The sequence below is a fragment of the Zeugodacus cucurbitae genome, chromosome 4, assembly GCF_028554725.1.
Source record: "Zeugodacus cucurbitae isolate PBARC_wt_2022May chromosome 4, idZeuCucr1.2, whole genome shotgun sequence".
Taxonomy (NCBI): domain Eukaryota; kingdom Metazoa; phylum Arthropoda; class Insecta; order Diptera; family Tephritidae; genus Zeugodacus; species Zeugodacus cucurbitae.
The window spans coordinates 51,891,205-51,910,788 of NC_071669.1; the positions used below are offsets into that span (position 1 = coordinate 51,891,205).

The following is a 19,584-nucleotide window of genomic DNA, read 5'->3' on the forward strand; positions in this document are numbered from 1 at the left end:
GATTAAAAAAAGCTTACCTCTCGAAATGCATAAAATTTTGGAGTCTTATTTAAAAAATAGAAAGTTTACTGTCAAAGTAGGAGACTTCATATCTGAAGAACGACCAATAAGAGCTGGTGTACCTCAGGGCAGTGTTTTAGGGCCAACTCTATACATAATATATACAGCAGATCTTCCAACAGCTAGTAATATTTTGACATCAACTTTTGCGGATGACACAGCTTTAGTGAGCCGAAACAAATGCCCAATTATAGCATCGAAAGTATTAGCAGCGCATTTGATTTTTGACGAAGAATGGCTAGCAAACTGGCGTATAAATGTAAACGAACAGAAGTGCAAGCATGTTACATTTTCTCTAAGACCAAAAACGTGTCCGGCAGTTAAAATGAATAATATTTTAGTACCCCAAGCGACTGAAGTAACATATCTTGGTATTCACTTGGATAGAAGGCTCACGTGGAGAAAACACATATCGAGCAAAATAACCTGCATGAAGATAAGAGCAGCACATTTAAATTGGCTTTTAAATAAAAATTCAAAACTTAGCCTAGACAACAAAGTTCTATTATACAACGCGGTCATAAAGCCGATTTGGATGTACGGCATCCAACTGTGGGGTACGACCTGTGCAACCAATATCGATATAATTCAGAGATTCCAATCAAAAATGCTTAGAACAATCACGTGCTCACCATGGTATATGCGTAATGAAAATATCCATAAAGATCTTGGTATTCTCATGGTAAAGAAAGAAGTAGAGAACAGCAGAAATAAATATTTGTCCAAACTCCGCGATCACCCAAACCCATTGGCTAATGCTTTATTACATTCTTGTAATCAATCACGTCTAAAAAGAAGAGATATGCCAGCACACTGAGGAGCAACGTTTCACCAAAACAACTCAATCAATTGGTTGAGCTTGTCTAGTTTTAATTAGAATTAAGATTTTATAACTTATTGTTAGGCTCCAAAGAGCAGATTCAATAAATAAAGAATTATATGAAAAAAAAAAAAAAAACTTTTGGAGCTCGAACCATTTCAAGTACATTATCAATCAACTGGACACGTACATGGGTCATGTAATTTGTCCCTGTTGGACAAGTTTTTATGAAGGTACCTTATGACAATGGTCTATGTTGATTGAGGCCAGTGAAAAATGATAAAAAATTAGTCCAAAAAGGTGACTTTTACATGTCTTAGCTTTAATGTTTATCCTGTGATTCCGTTCAGGCTCTGAATACCATAAAATCTACCAAGAAATATAGTAAAAATTTTGGTAATTTCATTAATTTTCGTAGGTTCTAGGTATTTGGAATAGTCCTATTCCTATAAAAATATTCGCCAGACATGACATCTTGCGACTTTTTCCTATTTCCAAGAATAAAGGGCGGTCGTTTTACAAGCATAAGAGAAATCGCTGAAAGAGTCAAAGATTATCTCAAAAAGTGAATTTTAGAAATATTTCCATGATTTGAAGCAGCGGTGACATAGATGCATAATATCGAATGGGGGCAATTTAGATCGACGAATTAACAAATACTTTTTTTTTTCAAAAAACAAAATAGATATATTTTAAAGGTATCGTTAAATCATTTCTGAGAAGGATCCATACCATATGCATCCCTGGATAAACTTAAGTGGTTACATGGGTTTCGTGGGTTTCAAAAATCGATTTTTTGTTTGGCATATTAATATCTACAAAATCTCAAGACAACCAGTCGATCCAAATAATAGTTTCGGAGATACAGCCTTTGGAAGGTGTGGGCTTCAAGTCAAGTACTATTGTTACTCAAAACTTTAAACGCGTTTTTCTCGGAACCATGTTTTCAAAGTCGGTTGTCAAATGTTCTCGAAAACTACTTAACCGATCTTGATGAAATTTTTCATATGTGTTCGAGATACAATTTACTCGTGCTTGAACAAAGGATTTAATTTTTTTTTTTTCAATTACAACTATTAAAAAAAAAAAACAAAATGTCATGCAAATTTGGCCGATTTCTTATTTTTTGAATTAAATAAATAGTTTTTTACATAGAAAAAAATATTGAAAATAGGTAATTTTTTATGCGACAAAACCCATGTAACCCCTTAAAGCATATTGGTTTGATGCACAACCGTAGTGTTATTCTAGTTATTTTTGAAGAGATCAAGAAGAGAAGAGATTTTGACCCTCACCTCATATGGAAATAGTCATGTACTTAGTAACTAGACTGAAGATAAGTGTATCTTCAAATATAGATCCAAGGCCCACTAATTTACAAAAAAACAATGGATACAAGTATGTGCCTGAGGTAAGTGTATATAATAACAAACTACAGTGAATATATATTTTATTACTTTACCATTATCAACTGATCTCTAGAGCTACTGTTCAACACAAAAGCAAAATTTATTTTTCCTTGGCCATAACGTAAATTTACAGAGTCATTTGACTTCCCTGATAGGTTTATACCAAACAATATTGTAGTACGGTAGCTTGTGTGTAATTTGGCCAAATAATGTAGTTTACTAAGAAAACTAAAAGAAATTAGTAAATTACTTTCATATATACCATGCACATACACACATACATTCCACTTTTTATAACGTTAAGTTTTACGATCATAACACGTATTTGTATTTATGTATGTGTATAAAGTAGCCCAAAAATTACATACATACATACATATACACAAAAAAAGGGAAAAAAGTTGCTGATTATTCAAGCAAAACTATAAACAATAGTAGCCGTTCGATTCGCATGCATGGAAAAAGTGCTGTGAAATTTAATTTGGGCACAGCATGAACCAGCCAAAAGAGGTGAAAAACAGTTAACCGAAATGAGTGGCATGAAAGCGAAATTTCAAGTTAAGTAAAATAATTAGAAATAGTAGGGGTTAGGGAAGCTCAATTTAAAAATAGACACACGAGACGGACAGACATGACAGACAAGCTGCACACGCCAATAAATCACGTTATCCATTAGATAATAACATTTTGGCCACCATAAACTCCCTCAGGCGATACGGTGCATTGTGGAAAAAGTTCACGTATAGAAGTGTGTATGTCTCTATGTATTTTTTATGTACATATGTTGGTATGCGCACATTTTATGAATATACCTAAACAGCGCCGGTGCGGTAATTAGCCCGCCTCTGTTGCTGTCGATCGCCGGAGTTGTTGGAAATTTAGATGTTACAGCACAAAATGAATTTTTTCAGAGCCAAGTGCAGTGAATATTAATTATGGTAACGAGGAATGTGAAGAAGTTTGCTATACTGGTATAAATTAGTTACAATTAGCACTTAATTTTTACATAATACATATAATCCCGCATATTCGTCATATACATATTATCCATTGAAAGTTGGAAACCCTAATATTAGGTTAGAAGCACCGATGTCCTCATGTCCTTGATAACCTATGGTCCGATTTCGGCGATTTTTTGAAAGGGGCTGCCACACTATAAATGCAGTATTTATGCCAAGTTCTGTTCCGATAGTAGGCTTGGTTGTGAACCGATACATATCATTGGGATGCAAGGAAAATATTACAAACCGAATTTTATTGAAATTGGTCGAGTAGTTTCGGAGATATGGTTTTGACCGATAAGTAGGCGGAGCCACACCCACTTAAAATTTTGTATACCAATTAGGGTCGAGCCCTCCTGTACCTTCTTTATAATGAAATTTAAGGTTTCCGGTGTTTTCCCTTGCTGAATTAAAGCATTTTTAGTAGTTTTCAACATAACCTTTGTATGGGAGGAGGGCGTGGTTATTATCCGATTTCCTCCATTTTTGGACTGTATAAGGTAATACCTAAAAGAAACGATTCTAGAAAGCTTGGTTGATATTACGAGATATGTACAAAAAATTTAGTAGGAGGTGGGGCCACGCCCACTTTTCAAAAAAAAATTACATCCAAATATGCTTCTCCATAGTGCAATCCTTTGTACCAAATTTCATTTACATAGCTTTCTGTATGGCTTAATGGCACTTTATGTGTTTTCGGTTTTCCTCAATTTGTGGCTGTGGCGGTGGTCCGTTTCAACCTTCCTATGGTGCCAAGAAACAAGTGTGCCAAGTTTCATCAAGATATCTTAATTTTTTTGGACAGACAGACATCCTGATTTGGACTTTACTTTGCACCCTGATCACTTTGATATATATAACCTTATATCTAACTCGTTCAGTTTTAGGACTTACAAACAACCGTTATGTGAACAAAACTATCATGGAGATAATCCTGAGAGAATGAGTGATTTGACAGAGTATTGGATTAATTTCTTCGTACCCTTGCTGATAACAAGCTGTTTTTCAGTGTTGCTAAAGTATTAAAAATTAACCAGAGTGTTCTCACGATAATTGGTCTTATTAAAGAACTCTTCAATATCTGACCTCATCTGATTCAATATCTAAACTCCTCATAATCTAATCTCTCGAATAATCATAAAATAGAAAAAGACCAAAATTAAGTTTTAACTCTGTTTTTTTTTTTTTTGGAGATTTTTCGATGTTTTCTTTAATACTGCCATATATCTTGATTTCCATCGTACAAATCGTAGTAAGTACCAAATTATTATTATAATTATTAAGCAGTTTTGTGCTAGTTATTGCCCACACTTTTCGTTATTTCAATTGCGACAGGATTACAATGAGATAATAATTATTCAAAACCTCTCAAGGGTCCATTACGGTCGGTAATAATTAGCATACCTGTTCAGTACAACTTGTTGCATATTGTACATATAAGTAAATAAACGTTTAAACAATCAAATACGGTCAAAATGTGTCGAGCTCCAATTTCAATTGTCATTACAGTGGACACACAATCTCCAATATCTTTCGTACAATTACTTAATCCAAACACATGTCATTAGGAAAGAGCGTAAATAAATAGAAGAAAGGTGTCGCTTATATACTTGTATATATGGATATATGTGTGTATTATGCATGAGTACATGAGTGCCGTTATGTCTATTAAGGCACGTTTATACTTGTATATATGTATTTATTGTCTACGTGAATTTGAACACTTTTGTGCGTGAGTCAAATATTGAAGTGAAATGTGAATGTTAAGATCAATCACAAGCAACGTTCATATATAGTATACATAGATACCTGTTCAAAAACTCTCCAAAATTTCGTTTTGATTAATGATGGTCTTAAGGCCAGTGGAAAGCAAAATGTTTTCTTACTCCAAATAAAGCATAAGAAATATTTTTTTTATCTAGCTGGATATCTAGTTTTGCTTTTTTTAATGGGTGGCAATGTATGTATGTAATTGGCGTTGAACCGTTTAGCCGGTAATAGCAGAATCGATGAGAGCGCGCCACTCCTCTCTTTCCTTCGCTGTTCGGCGTCAGGTTGCTCTCCCCCTGGTCTCTCCAACGGCCTTCCCCTTCCTCGGCTTCCTCCGGCGGGTACTGCATCGAACACTTTCACGGCTGGAGTGTTTTCGTCCATTCGGACAACATGACCTAGCCAGCGTAGTCATTGTCTTTTTATTCGCTGAACTATGTCAATGTCGTCGTATAACTCATACAGCTCATCTTTCCATCGTCCGCAGACGTTGCCAATGTTCTGAGGACTATAAATCTTGCGCAAAATTTTCTCTCGAAAACTCCTTCCAAGCTTCTGCACCATAAAGCAGGACGGGAATGATAAGTGACTTTTGTTTGATTTTGGTTCGTCGCGAGAGGACTTTACTTTTCAATTGCCTACTCAGTCCAAAGTAGCACCTGTTGGCAAGTATGATTCTGCGCTGGATTTCGAGGCTGACATTGTTCGTGTTGTTGATGCTGGTTCCCAGGTATACAAAATTCTCTACGACTTCGAAGTTATGACTGTTAATAGGTGGCAATGCTATCTTGAAATATGCCTTAATCGAAGACAACCGAATACTTGGCATGTATATTTTCAAAAACATCTACAACTACTTAAGTATCCTTAGTTGTTTAATGATTCTGAAAAAACTTTTGTAGGAGGAAAGTTTCTGTGTGAACTAGTTTGAGTCTCATGGTATACCGACCAAGTTGTCTTGATTATTTCAAAAACGTTCTTCCCCACTCTAGTCAGAAACGATTTTTTTGAAACAATATTTTCAGAAACTCTTACTCGTTTATTGGTTCTAATATTAAATATTAATTCTGATATCTAAAGGAATCTCAATATTTTTTCCCCCACAGTTCTTGTGAACTTTATATCCTTTCAATGAAGGATCTCAAAGAAGGCACGATATGTTACTTATTTATAAAATTTATCGATCTCAAGCTTAATAACCATGAAACAAAATCGAAAAGATCTTTTACAAAACCGATGGGATTAACCGTAGCGGTTTACTCGTTTGGGCCATAAGTGGACTGACTCAAAATAATCTATCTAATTTCAGATTCTTGATTTTTTAGAAGTTTTACGAGTATGTTAGATAATTTTTTTTTGTATTTTTTATATTAATACTTATGCATCTTCTTCATCTGACAACAGAAAAATAAGGGATGATTGTCAGGAGTAAAAAAAGAGTTCAAGTATACAAAACTACTGAAAAAAGTAATGCTCACATTTTCCTACAGGGTGTTTATACTCCAAATATACTCATATACATATTCATACATACATATAAACACAACAACTCTTTTCTGTAGATTGTGGGTTCGTTACTTGAATTCGTATTGTTTAGTGGTTTATTGTGGTTTTTAGGATGTAATGATAGTCACCAAAAGTCATTGTGCACTTCAATAAACCCTATATATGAGTAACTTGTAAGTACTTGTGTTTGTTTGCATTGTTGCAATCTGCTTTTGAGACACACATATTACTATTTCAGTAACTAATTTAAGAGTTCATTCATACATACATGTGTGGACATCTCTGCACACGAATAGGTGGTAATCACAAACATACTTAAAAGTGCATATAAAATACCGAATAAAGTAGTTTTTTAATTTGTATTTTATTAACGCCCTTGCTCTCAATACCTAGCATGACGAAGAGCGATGGCACTAACCAAAGCCAAAGTACCAGAGTCACCACCAACCCCTTCGCGTGACTATACATATATCATGCGGCATTTAAAGCATCAATGACTTGCAAAAAAAGAAGAAAATAAATGATTTTCGGTGGTGAATGAATTTAATAAGATGAGGCATTAAAAAATATATTGAAATCGCTTACAAGATTAGTTTTACAGCCAATAATAATACGAGGGCATTTTGGTATGTTAATACTTTTTGAGTCTCTCACAGTGGAGTTTAAGTTGAAAAATTGCTTCTGAGTAGTTTTTATATACAAATTTGGTTTTTTTAGGGTTGCTCATTACATGCTCATTACACGAGGTAGATTCTTGCATTCAACAATATTTCTTTTATCATATATAGTAAGTGTATTTCTGCCAAGCAAATTGTATGAAGTTGGCTTAAGGGCTTAGGGGTAATCAAAGACACGAAAAATTTAAAATTTTCGGTAAATTTTTTTGCTATTAAATCATGTTATTTTACAAATAAATAATAATAATATGGCATTATTGCACAATATTTTGACTTGAAGCCACGAAAATTTAAAAAAAAATCTATAATTTCCAAAGTTATAGCTAGTTGTATAGTTGTCCTAGTTCCAAAAAAAGGTCCCTGCGGTGATATCATCACCGTAAGTCCTTGGAGATTTAGCTAAAATCAATCGGATAAGAAAAATTTGTTTTATAAATAGATAATCCTGGGCCTGATTGAAGCTTTTTCGTTTTATTTTTCAAAAAAAACAAATTTTTTAATTATTAAATTTTGTTTTAGATTTTCGGGAAAAAAATCAATAGTAAATTGGCCTCAAAAAATCGAAATTTTTGAAAAAAATTCAAAATAGCTTCAATCAGGTCGAGGATTATTATGTATTCTAAAAAGGTTGTCACCAGTTCAAAAAACACAGTTTTGAGAAAAACGCATTTAAAGTTTCATCAGAGCGGAGTGCCCGAGCGCTTTTTGCTATTTGTCGAAAACCCGAAAAGTAATTATCGTATCAACTTCAAATTTTCAGAGAATATTTTTAAGATATTACACATGACGAAAATGCAAAACCCAATTTTTTCCAATCAGAACAGACTAATCGCAATTATACACATTTAATCACTTTTGTGAATTTTTTAGTCTCAAACTAGAAATTGTGAATGAGAAATTTATAACCAATGAAATTTTTAGAAAACCATTAAGTATTTTTTTTATTAAAAAAGTCATTGAATTATCAAACAGTGCTCGTAATGAAATATAATCAGTTTTAAACAAAATCTAAATTTCTTTGCGCTACTATTAAGAAGACTATACTATTAACCACAGAAACCAATAAAATATCAATTAGCGCAAATTAGAATTACAAAAATCAATCTCCTTGAATCGATATAGTTTTACTTTTTGAGTTATTGAAGTATTTAGTGGTGGAGCTCAGAATGCATAGAGCCAACAGACGTACTAAAATTAAATGGATAATATCGAACATTTCAATAAATCTGTTGGTTGAAAAGCGAGGTCGTAAGAACGGACGTACTTAAGGGGGTCATCGTCATCCCATGTGACGGTTTTTTAGTGATTTTTAAGATTTTTTTTCTACTTCTTCCAGTAAATTGATAATGGTGTTTTAAGACCTAAAGTTTACATGCCATAAGAAGTTATCATCGAATAATGATGATTCACTCGTATGCCATTTTAAAACTTATAAGGACCTTGTTATACCTAGTAACCGCCAGAGGCGCCACACAATTAAGTTTGAACAAATATCAAGCGATATATATAAGGCTACTGGTTTGGCCTAGTGAAACCCTGATCTGCAAACCAAAACCGTGCATATCCTCTGTAACTGCAAAGCCTTAATTATAGCGCCATATACAAACTCTGCATTATTAAGTTAAACGATGCAGAGTTGTAGTTTAGGTATACGGTATCAAAGCGCTATACGCCGCCTCACAGCCATATAACTTACTAAAATCGTTAGAAAAAACAATTGAAAGTAAAACAGCTGACTTTATACTCGTTACGCTTGTTTGTAACTGAACTGGAATGCTAAAAACAATAAAACTGCATGACAAAAAACAAAAAAATTAAATGTGATCTAGCTTTTATTGCAAACATCCAACGCTTGGCAATGTGCAACAGACAATGCAAAGAGGCAGCAATATTGAAATGCAGGCAAAAGATATGAGATATGAAAATGATATAATGAATTCGGAAATGAAAAGCTGCAGCGGTAAATCATTGGCAACGAGCGCGACGGGAAAATGCCGCTGCAGCAGTAGAAATGCGACTTTTACAAAGCAACATTGTCCGCAATTCGGATTTCGCGGTCGCACGCTTACTTATGCGCACGCCAAAGCGAGCGCTTAATGTGAAAAGAGTGTAGCAGCACAACAGCAATTGCAGCGCAGAAAATGCAGTTCAAATTCAATATCTATTACAACATTTGCACGACAAAACCGCTGTGACCACAATAACCGCAAATGGAGCGAGTTGGCGCTCGAGCGCGATGCTAGATTTGTTGTAGGTGTGCGCGTGCGTCGGCGCATAAACGAGTAAGTGGAGCGCAAGAGCCAGTTTGCAGCAACTACATAACATGTATGTGAGTATGCGCGGAGAGCGCCGCTGAGATCGCCATTCCAAGCCAATCGAAAGTGAGTTTACACCGATGACGTCACATGCGGTGGGGTATGACGCGTGCGCCAACGTCAGCGACGCCGTCGATCGCTCCCAACGAAAGTGAAAACCAAACGAGCGCAACTAAGCGAAACGAATGCTATTGTACGACGAATTTGTGGGCCGTGGCCGGTTGTGCGCAATGCCGAAGACCGCAGATCTCATCAAGCGCTCGCGCGTCGCCAGCATGCAGCAGCAGCAGCAGCAACAACCGCAGCGACAAAAGACAAACAAAGCAAAATCAGAAAAAACAACAAACAAACAACAAAAAAGTGAGCAACCAAAATGAGAAGGAAAAAAATGCACAAGTTGCCGTGGCTTGTTGGGCGCATATAAAAGAAGCTTTGGACGCTCGGCGGTTTGCAGATACTTTTTTGGTACCTACGAGGACGAACGAGCAGCGGTTTGGGTGTGTTGTTGCAAAGTAAATGAAAATAAAGTTTTTCTGTGTTTAATATTGTTGTTGTAGTTATTGTGGGAGTGTGTGAATTCAAGCAAAGAACAACGCTCAGTTTTAAATAACAGTTTCCAAAAAAAATTAAAATGTGCTCTACAATGCGTTTACTCGCCCTTTTGGGTCTGATTGTGTTAGTGCGTGCGCAACAACAGAATGTTGATCCCGCTTATCTTCGTCAATACTATCAACAATTGCAACAGCAACAACAACATCAGCAACAAGGCGCCGACGCCACGCCCATTTATGAACAAAATTCCGAGCAAACACAACAATATGTGGCGCCAGGACAACAATTTCGCCTAAAGGATACCGTACGCGAACAGATACAGGCGCAGCAACAACAACAACACCAAGGTGGTTATGTTGCGCCAGCGGTGCGTGATTACGCACAGCATCAGCAGCAACAGGTGAGCGCACGATGCAATATTTAACGGAATAAATGAAAAATAAATAGAATAAAAACAAAAATAAAAAAAAAATAATTTATTACAAAAATATATAAAAATTAAATAATAAAATTAAAAAAAAAATAATTTATCAGACATTTTTTTTTTAATTGAAACTTGTGTCTCCCTCTACTTACACGCTAATTTGCTTTTTTGTCTCTCTGCATTTTACCAGCAATACCAGCCCCAGCAATATCGTCCACAGCCACAAGCCGTTAGTCCACCACGTCACTCACAGCCTCAGTATCAGCCACAGAAGGCTAAATTGCAGGCACAACGTCCACAACAACAACAAGCCGAGGAGGAGGAATACGATGATGTAAGTAACAAATGTTCGACGAAATTGCCAATTAAACTTTTAAGACCAAAAACCGAAATCTAAAAAATCTTAAAAAAAAAAAATGACTGAAACCATCTGTCACTGTGTGAGAGCAGCTTATACTCGTATTTCATTGAGCAAGTGGGTAGTTATATAAGTTACATAAGTGCAGCGCAATACCTTCAAGTGTCTTTAAGCACCGGTACTAGTAATGACAAATGCAGTAACAGCAATAACATTTGCTTAAATAATTGCCGTAATTCCAATTCATCACACGCCAATTGCTGCAATGAGCATTTAAATTGCTGCATTTTAATAGCTTTTGCTCGACACTTAAAGTGTTTAAAGTGTGATTGAGTTTAACAAGTCGCAATGAGATATATGTGATTGAGGTTTCCATAAAGATTTTACAAATTGAAATGTTTATATAATTTTTTTTAATTGTTGAATGATTAACTTAAAACTCTAGTTTCTGTCCGACCATCGCTACGGTCTCATAATATTGTATCAGTTTATGGTTGCCAGTTATCGAGTTTACTGGGTTGAACTAGAACTGGGTTGAATTAGAGTTTTGGTTCTCTTTTGCCACATCCAATATTTCGAACTTACCTTATTGAAAAATTTTAAGGGACTAGTGCTTGGGTCCACACTTTTTTTCGAAATTATATTCAAATATCTTTGAATTATTAGGCGCTAGCCTAACACAAGTTAGTTTACTAAGTTGATACATCGATTGGCCTCCCTATGACATTTTTTATACAAAAAAACAAGAATAACAAAAGTAACCAAATTGTTTTGGGATAATAGGTGAGCTAGTTCCGTTAGCATATTAGAAGACAGCTGAAGGTAATCTCCGGATTACAGTCACTTCTCCTTATCTACGGTTTGCGGTTTACTTACTTACTGTTTCAAGAGCTATATTCAAAGGTACATCCAGATTTCAGTAAGCATACAAGAGTTGAACTCTTTTCTATTATTATTAACGTCGTTTTATTATATTTCGTCCAATTAAAATTGATAGTTTAGTGAAAAATCATCTCACCAGTCGTGAAATCTCGAATCAAAGTAATAAAAAAGTGTTTCTTTTTATTTTTCTGAAAACAAAAAAGTAAAAATAAACCCTTCGGCGGTATAGATTTTATGCGAAGTGATGAAATATAGAAATTAATTATTAATTTAAAATAACTGTACAAGCAATATTGAAATTTTTGAAATATTTTTCGCAAAAAGCTTTTTTTTAATCATTTTTTAAATATTTTTCCAAAGTGTGTTTTCCAAATTTCCCTATACTCTATAAATACTTTGCGAAATTTTGAAATATTTGCCACAGCTTACTAATAAAATAAATCATCTATTGCTATGTACTAAATAATAAATTTTATTTTCTCTGCATTATTAGAAAATTTCTGCATAGTCATTACGCTGACGCATCGTCTTGAGCACACTTGAATAGTACACATGAATACAACCAATGCATGCCTTAAAACAAAGTTAACGGTGCAGCAACATTGGCCATTGGTCGTTATGCGCCATTGCCCGAACGAGTAGCAGCACAGCACGCCCGTTAACTGTGCATTAATCACTTTTCAATTATGTATCAACTAATCATAAACGGTGCATGGTAGGCGGCATTGAATGATATTTGATTTTTTGCTAATAGCAGAGTTACTCGTATAATAAACTTTTTTAGTTGTAGCCGTTCAGTGGCAATGATTTGAAAACAAGCTACTCATATTTATGAGCCATCCCAACAACTAACATACATACATACCCGTAGAAACATTCAAAGACGGCTTGCCGCCGCCTGCGTGTGCCGCGTTCATCTGCTTAAAAGCGTATCGTTTAAGGTCATTAACTCATTTCGCCAAACTTCAAGTTGGCATGCAACCAGCTACATAGCTATTGCATTGATACGACTCGTTTGACTTGCATGGCGGCATGCAGTGGAAATTACATATGGACAATGGAATTGCCCATAGCGCCTACTCTTGTTGCAAGCTGGTTAGTTGGTTGGTTGTTTGATTTGTGGTTTTCTTGTTTGTCTGCTGCTATCTTTGCTTTTTTTTGTGCAACACAATAATTTAGTTTTCAATGCGGAAATCAGCATTTATAATTACTCACATATTGATTTACATACATATTTACACATGTGTGTGTGCTAAAAGTAAAAGTTGTAATTCAATCAATCATATTTTATACGAAAAACAAGAGCGTCTTGCTTGATGAATGAAGCCGAATTGCAGATACTCGTAGTATATTGAAAAATATCAGTAGAGTGTGATTTATAACTAAAGTAGTGCCGTTTTTTGAAATGTCAAATATCGATCGAAGATTCGAATCGAAATTATTTTTATATTTCTTCGATGGAGCAGTATTCTATATTTTAAGTATAGGTTACGCCTGACAATATTTGATTATTATCAAGCAACCAATCGAGCAAAATGACACCATTTTATTTAATACTGGCGTAAACACCGCCTAAGCTATTATTAACGAGTTAACAACAGCGCGCCATTAATTATAAAACTAATTGTAAATATAATACTAAGAGAAACAAGGTCTCTTTCCATCTGGTCTTTCCAACGGAGTGGAGGTCTTCCTCTTCCTCTGCTTTCACCATTGAACACTTTCAAAGCTAAATTGCTTTCGTCCATCCGAACAACATGACCTAGTCAGAGTAGCCTCTGTTTATTTCTATGTCGTCGTATAACTCATACAGGTCATCATTGCCAATGTTCAAAAGACCATAAACCTTCCGTAAAGCCTTTCTCTCGAGTGCCGTCTCATCGGGTGTTGCCATCGTCCACGTTTCGGCACCATAAAGTAGGACGGGATTAATAAGCGACTTGTAGAGTTTGATTTTGGTTCGTCGAGAGAGGACTTTACTTTTCAATTGCCTACTCAGTCCATATTAGCACATGTTGGCAAGTGAGATGCGGCGTTGGATTTCCAGGCTGATATTGTTATTGGTGTTAATGCTGGTTCCAAAATGGACACTATTATTTATAACTTCAAAGTTATGACTGCCAACAGTGAAAAGGTTGGAAGATATTTCGTTTTCGTTATCCTCGTTAATTGCCAGACCCATAAGCTTTGTGATATAGAGAGATAAACAAAAAATTGAAGAAACTAAAGAGAAAAGAAGGTCTGGGTCATGTCTTCATCGAAAAAAAGGGCGCCTAAAGTGATTGAAAATCTTACAGTTATTATTTTTACTAAAACCTTCACAGCCTATAAGAGATTTATCCTATGTCCTATGTAGTACATATGGATATCAGTATATTTCAACCGGTAAAATTTTATAAAATTATTTAATTGGTGACTCCTTTTAAGTAAAAAATTATTTCAAACTACAAAATGCTTAAATTTTCGCTAAAATTCGATGAAATGTAATACATGGTTTAAACGCTCTATTAATGCAACTTTTTACTTTATATTTTTTTTATTTTCGAGATTATACTATAATTTGTAAAAGACTCAAATAATTATTTGGTTATGAGTACTGCCACCATTATAACGATATTCCAATTCATGTTCTTTGGCTTGGCTTAAACTTGAATATCTCAGAAAGATCTTTGCTATGTGGAAACCACTATATAATGGGTGCATTCTATTAAGTTAGGTCAATGAAGTCTCGAAAAGAAAATATCTATATATATTACTGGTTCAAAAACGATAACCAACGCACATGCAGAGTTATTTATGAAATTTTAACATTGATCTCCACAAATTGCTGATTTCAATAAAAATATTAGTCTTCGTATATATATTATTTTTTTAAATCCGGTTGAAAAATTTGTAAATAAAGGGTGATTTTTTAAGAGCTTGATAACTTTTTTTAAAAAAAAAAACGCATAAAATTTGCAAAATCTCATCGGTTCTTTATTTGAAACGTTAGATTGGTTCATGACATTTACTTTTTGAAGATAATTTCATTTAAATGTTGACCGCGGCTGCGTCTTAGGTGGTCCATTCGGAAAGTCCAATTTTGGGCAACTTTTTCGAGCATTTCGGCCGGAATAGCCCGAATTTCTTCGGAAATGTTGTCTTCCAAAGCTGGAATAGTTGCTGGCTTATTTCTGTAGACTTTAGACTTGACGTAGCCCCACAAAAAATAGTCTAAAGGCGTTAAATCGCATGATCTTGGTGGCCAACTTACGGGTCCATTTCTTGAGATGAATTGTTCTCCGAAGTTTTCCCTCAAAATGGCCATAGAATCGCGAGCTGTGTGGCATGTAGCGCCATCTTGTTGAAACCACATGTCAACCAAGTTCAGTTCTTCCATTTTTGGCAACAAAAAGTTTGTTAGCATCGAACGATAGCGATCGCCATTCACCGTAACGTTGCGTCCAACAGCATCTTTGAAAAAATACGGTCCAATGATTCCACCAGCGTACAAACCACACCAAACAGTGCATTTTTCGGGATGCATGGGCAGTTCTTGAACGGCTTCTGGTTGCTCTTCACCCCAAATGCGGCAATTTTGCTTATTTACGTAGCCATTCAACCAGAAATGAGCCTCATCGCTGAACAAAATTTGTCGATAAACACATTTCGAACCGAACACTGATTTTGGTAATAAAATTCAATGATTTGCAAGCGTTGCTCGTTAGTAAGTATATTCATGATGAAATGTCAAAGCATACTGAGCATCTTTCTCTTTGACACCATGTCTGAAATCCCACGTGATCTGTCAAATACTAATGCATGAAAATCCTAACCTCAAAAAAATCACCCGTTAATTATGTATTTCGCCTATTATTGTTTATGTATTATATAATACATTTCACATTATTTAATATTTCCATTATCACGCACAATAAGAAATAGGGTGCAAGTGCAAAAAAAAACAACAAAAATATATTTAAAAAAAATATAATAGTTAGTTTAAGCTTGAATTGAAAATAAAGCGGACATAGCAAAGCTCAAACAGCTAGCGCCATAACAAACAACTGCTCAAATTAACCCAAATCAGTGTTAGATTTTTTTCTTCTTTTTCACAGTTAAACCATTTAATTAAAGCGACTTGTGACGATTGCAATACTACTGTCTGCGCTATAATTAAAACATAATAAGTTCCAATTTTTAGCAGTCATTGCCCTCAACGCCTTAATACATAGTTGCGCGCAGACATACTTTTTTGGCTGGCGTCTGATATCGCTGCAATATATCGCCTACAACAGCAAATCACAATTAGCCTCCTTTTACTCGTTAATAACAGCAGCAATTGTTGTTGTTGTTGCATGTGCTATATGACAGTAAATGATTTCGTTCATTTGCTTTTGTTGTCATTGTTGTTGTTGTGCTTCATTTTTGCCAACATGCTTGAAATTCAATTATTTTTGGGTTGAAAAGCGAAACTTGTTCGACAACATTTTTTTGCACAACATCGAACACTAGACATTCTAAAACCAATTTGAAGTTCCGTTCCTTTGAATTCCTGCTCTGTAACGCAGTCGGATTTTTGCTGTTGTTGTTGTTGTTGTTTCTTGAGCTTTTGATGTATTTTTTACTATCAACAGTTGTTGTTATGTATGCATGAAGTGGCCATTCAAGCCATTCTCCGACCAAACCCAAGAGGGGTAAAAAAAATTGAATAAAATGGAAAAGAATAAAAATAAAAAAATAAAATTAAAAAAAAAGTTAAAAATATAAAAATCGAGCCGCATTGTCGTCAATAGCGTATAATTGTTAGGCATTCAAGCAGGGAGCGCGTGAGCGTGATTTCTGTGTGTGCGCGCGGCATAGCAACTACCTTAACCCACTTTTGCACCCAATAAAGCACCGTATCAGTTAATGCAATGGGCCGGATCTTTTCATTGTTATCGCTGTATGTGTGTACGTATATATGTATTTGTGTGTATATACATGTAAGTACATATGTAAATCGCGTTGGCGTTGCATTCGCCTGCAAATGCGTTCCATCGCGGCAATTTGACCTTTCTGCGCTTATTTATAGCTTCGCTGGTAATTGACTGTGGGGCGTTCTGAACCCGGCGCTGGCATTGTATTATTGTATTTGTATGCTTGTTCTGCCGCAATCAGAGATTGTGGGTGTGCGCGCGTTGCCGTTGTGGCATCGTAAACTTGCAACACAGGCCAAGATTTATGGTCGACAATTGTTGGTGTGTAAATGCCGTTTCTTTTTTTATAATTATCCACCGCTCAATGCCATTCCAAGGAGACTCAAATTCGTTTAGTGAAAATCTTATAGTTTTGCAAAAAAAAAGTAAAAATAAATATTAAATTTAAGTTGTATAGAGGTAGAAAACTGTAATTAAGCGCCTCGTTGGTGACGGCTATGGTTGAGTGCCGGCAATGTTTGATTATCAGAATCGAGAGTTAACATTTCGACTAAATTAAAATTTCAAAAAAAAAAAAAAAATATTATTGGGATCGCCTCTCCAAAGCAACTAATAAGATAGACTTAAAATGTTGCTCGTAAAATTCTTAAATATTTCGGCAATCGTTGAAAATATTTTTGGATTCTCAAACCCAATATAATAATATCCAAACCAACATAACAACAACAAACCAATAATTTTAGCCAAATCCCGAACCAATATCTAGTCTGAATTATTATCACAAAAACACATAAAAAAAAATATACGCACACTACCAACAACAACAATACAACAGAAAAATAAGACATTAAGTGCGCATGCTCAGCTGATTTGTATGCAGCAGTGGCTGCGTCACCTCGTGACTCTTGCAATAAATACCAAACTACTTGCATAAGACGTACGAATATTCGTTAGTAGTGTTACTGAAAAATATATATTGCACCGCAGGCGCGGAGTATGTGCGCGGCATCTCGATTTTGTTACCGTTACAACACTTTCACTGGTGAACGTCTGCACATACATATGAAATGAGACTAGTGATTTTGAAATCATACGCAACATTTGTATGAATTCATGCCACAACGATCGGTCTACTCTATATACTCTATATATTATGCACAGCACCTCACAGCACCCAGACGTGTGCACGTAGCGGGGGATGGCGGGTGGCAGCAGTGGCGCATATCAGCCAATCTAACAATCGTCCAACTAGCCAGCCAGTGTGGCGTGTGTGGCAGCTTAGCCGGTCGCGTTGCTGGGTGTCGTTGACGGTGAATGCTGCAGGCCCACGTTAGAGCTGTTGGCCCAGTTAAGCACGCAAATGCAATACAATATGCTGCGCGTGTTTGCTGTGTTTTTGTTGTGCATGCGCTTTGTGCGTCTAATGATGCAATGCAACGTTGGGTGGGTACGCGCCGATTTCACAACTGCACGCCAGTCTACCAGACTGGGACACTTTTCAAAAGTGGTGCACGCACTCCGCAGACTACATATTAATTATGTGCAACGCATGCGCGCATTAGGCGACAAGCGACGTTGCGCGTTTTGTGCGCCCATTAAGCAGAAATTTACATATCGAAAAATAACAGTAATTTATATTTTTTGTTTTCAAATGCATACGTTTAAGTTTACTTATTTTTTTCTCCTCTTCTTCTTACAGCAAAACTCTTCCTACCAATTCGGTTTCGATGTTAAAGACGATGAATTCACCAACTATCAAAATCGCAAGGAAGTACGTGATGGTTCCGTGATCAAAGGCAGCTACTCAGTGGTCGATTCGGATGGTTTCATACGCACCGTTAAGTACACCGCCGATCCAAAGGAGGGTTTCAAGGCTGAAGTCATTCGTGAGCCCACCGATATTGTTGTGAAGATCCCCACGCCCGCTCCACAACCATTGGTGCGTCAAACTCACAAATCGCAGGATTATGCGCTGAAACCATCACAGCAATATCACCAGCAACAGCCACAGTACCATCAGCAATACCAGCAGTAGATGTGTGTTGTGTGTGTTGTAGAGCGTAGCTCACGCTCGAGTCGAGTCGATTTTTGGTAGTCCATTTGACTAACTAACTATATTGTGGCCTAGAGCACCGTACGCGATGTCCGCGCGTTGTGTGCGGTTTGTGTGCATAATAACACTTATTTTCATTTTTCATCATAGGTTATACTTTATTTAAATCATCCGCTGTTCGAAACATTTTATGGATTGTATGAAATTTTAATTTAAGTGCATATAGAATTTTTTAATCGAAATAAATAAAATGGAAAAACATTAATTGTGGGTAATGTTGTGTTTAATGTGGAGGTTTATTCGATATGAAGTCAAAAAAAGGATTTTGGAGAATGCTGTAGTTGACATTGATTGGTCGGACATAAATCCTGGCAGTTACATAGACTCCACTGTTTTGGGTATTATCTATTTGGTATAAAGTTTAATTTTTATTAAATATACTTCTATATTGAAGCCATTTGGCGATGTTACGTCATGGAGGCCGAATTTTACGACTGTTGCGACAAAGACATCTTCTTTACCCATCTATCTATCCACCTTTAAAATCGCCAATTATTAAAATTTTGACATCATAGCGGGGCAGCACTCATAGGTGCATTCTCGACGCTCATAGAAAGTGTCTTTGGTCACATCGTCTTTCTCTCCCTTTGGGGCGTGGGCGCAAATCAGCGATATGTTGAAGAACTTCGCTTTAATGCGGATTGTGGCATCCACCGGGGTGAATGCCAGGACTCGGCGAAGGAGTCTCTCTCCCACCACAAATTCAACACCTTTATATGGCAGCTGTAGTAGATGTCGCAGGAACCCCCCTTCTTCTGTCCTTGTCCCGTCCATCGCACTTCTTAGAATGCGGTGATGT

At 36.0% G+C, this 19,584-nt stretch overlaps 3 protein-coding genes across 3 annotated transcripts in view; all 3 read left to right on the top strand.

Annotated features, from left to right (window-relative positions):
• LOC105210401 (probable serine/threonine-protein kinase DDB_G0280133) overlaps window positions 1-19,584 on the top strand; it is a 190,951-nt gene that overhangs the window by 47,777 nt on the left and 123,590 nt on the right. The window lies entirely within an intron of this gene.
• Window positions 4,483-19,584, top strand: part of LOC105210397 (peroxisomal targeting signal 2 receptor) — a 32,853-nt gene continuing 17,751 nt past the window's right edge. The window contains exon 1 of the mRNA XM_054228426.1: window positions 4,483-4,542. The gene's annotated coding sequence lies outside the window, so the exon portion shown is untranslated. The remainder of the gene's footprint in view (window positions 4,543-19,584) is intronic.
• Window positions 10,002-18,990, top strand: LOC105210399 (putative mediator of RNA polymerase II transcription subunit 26). Its single transcript, XM_011181318.3, has 3 exons — window positions 10,002-10,510; window positions 10,725-10,868; window positions 18,372-18,990. Exons 1-3 carry the CDS (start codon window positions 10,190-10,192, stop codon window positions 18,705-18,707), a joined length of 801 nt encoding a protein of 266 aa, XP_011179620.1. The 5' UTR covers window positions 10,002-10,189; the 3' UTR covers window positions 18,708-18,990.

What these genes read in the sequence shown, in the direction of transcription:
- LOC105210399 (XM_011181318.3), top strand. Translation starts at nt 10,190, where the DNA reads ATGTGCTCTACAATGCGTTTACTCGCCCTTTTGGGTCTGATTGTGTTA. An exon ending in CACAGCATCAGCAGCAACAG is followed by an intron (nt 10,511 to 10,724) that starts GTGAGCGCACGA and finishes GCATTTTACCAG; the next exon opens with CAATACCAGCCCCAGCAATA. An exon ending in AGGAGGAGGAATACGATGAT is followed by an intron (nt 10,869 to 18,371) that starts GTAAGTAACAAA and finishes TTCTTCTTACAG; the next exon opens with CAAAACTCTTCCTACCAATT.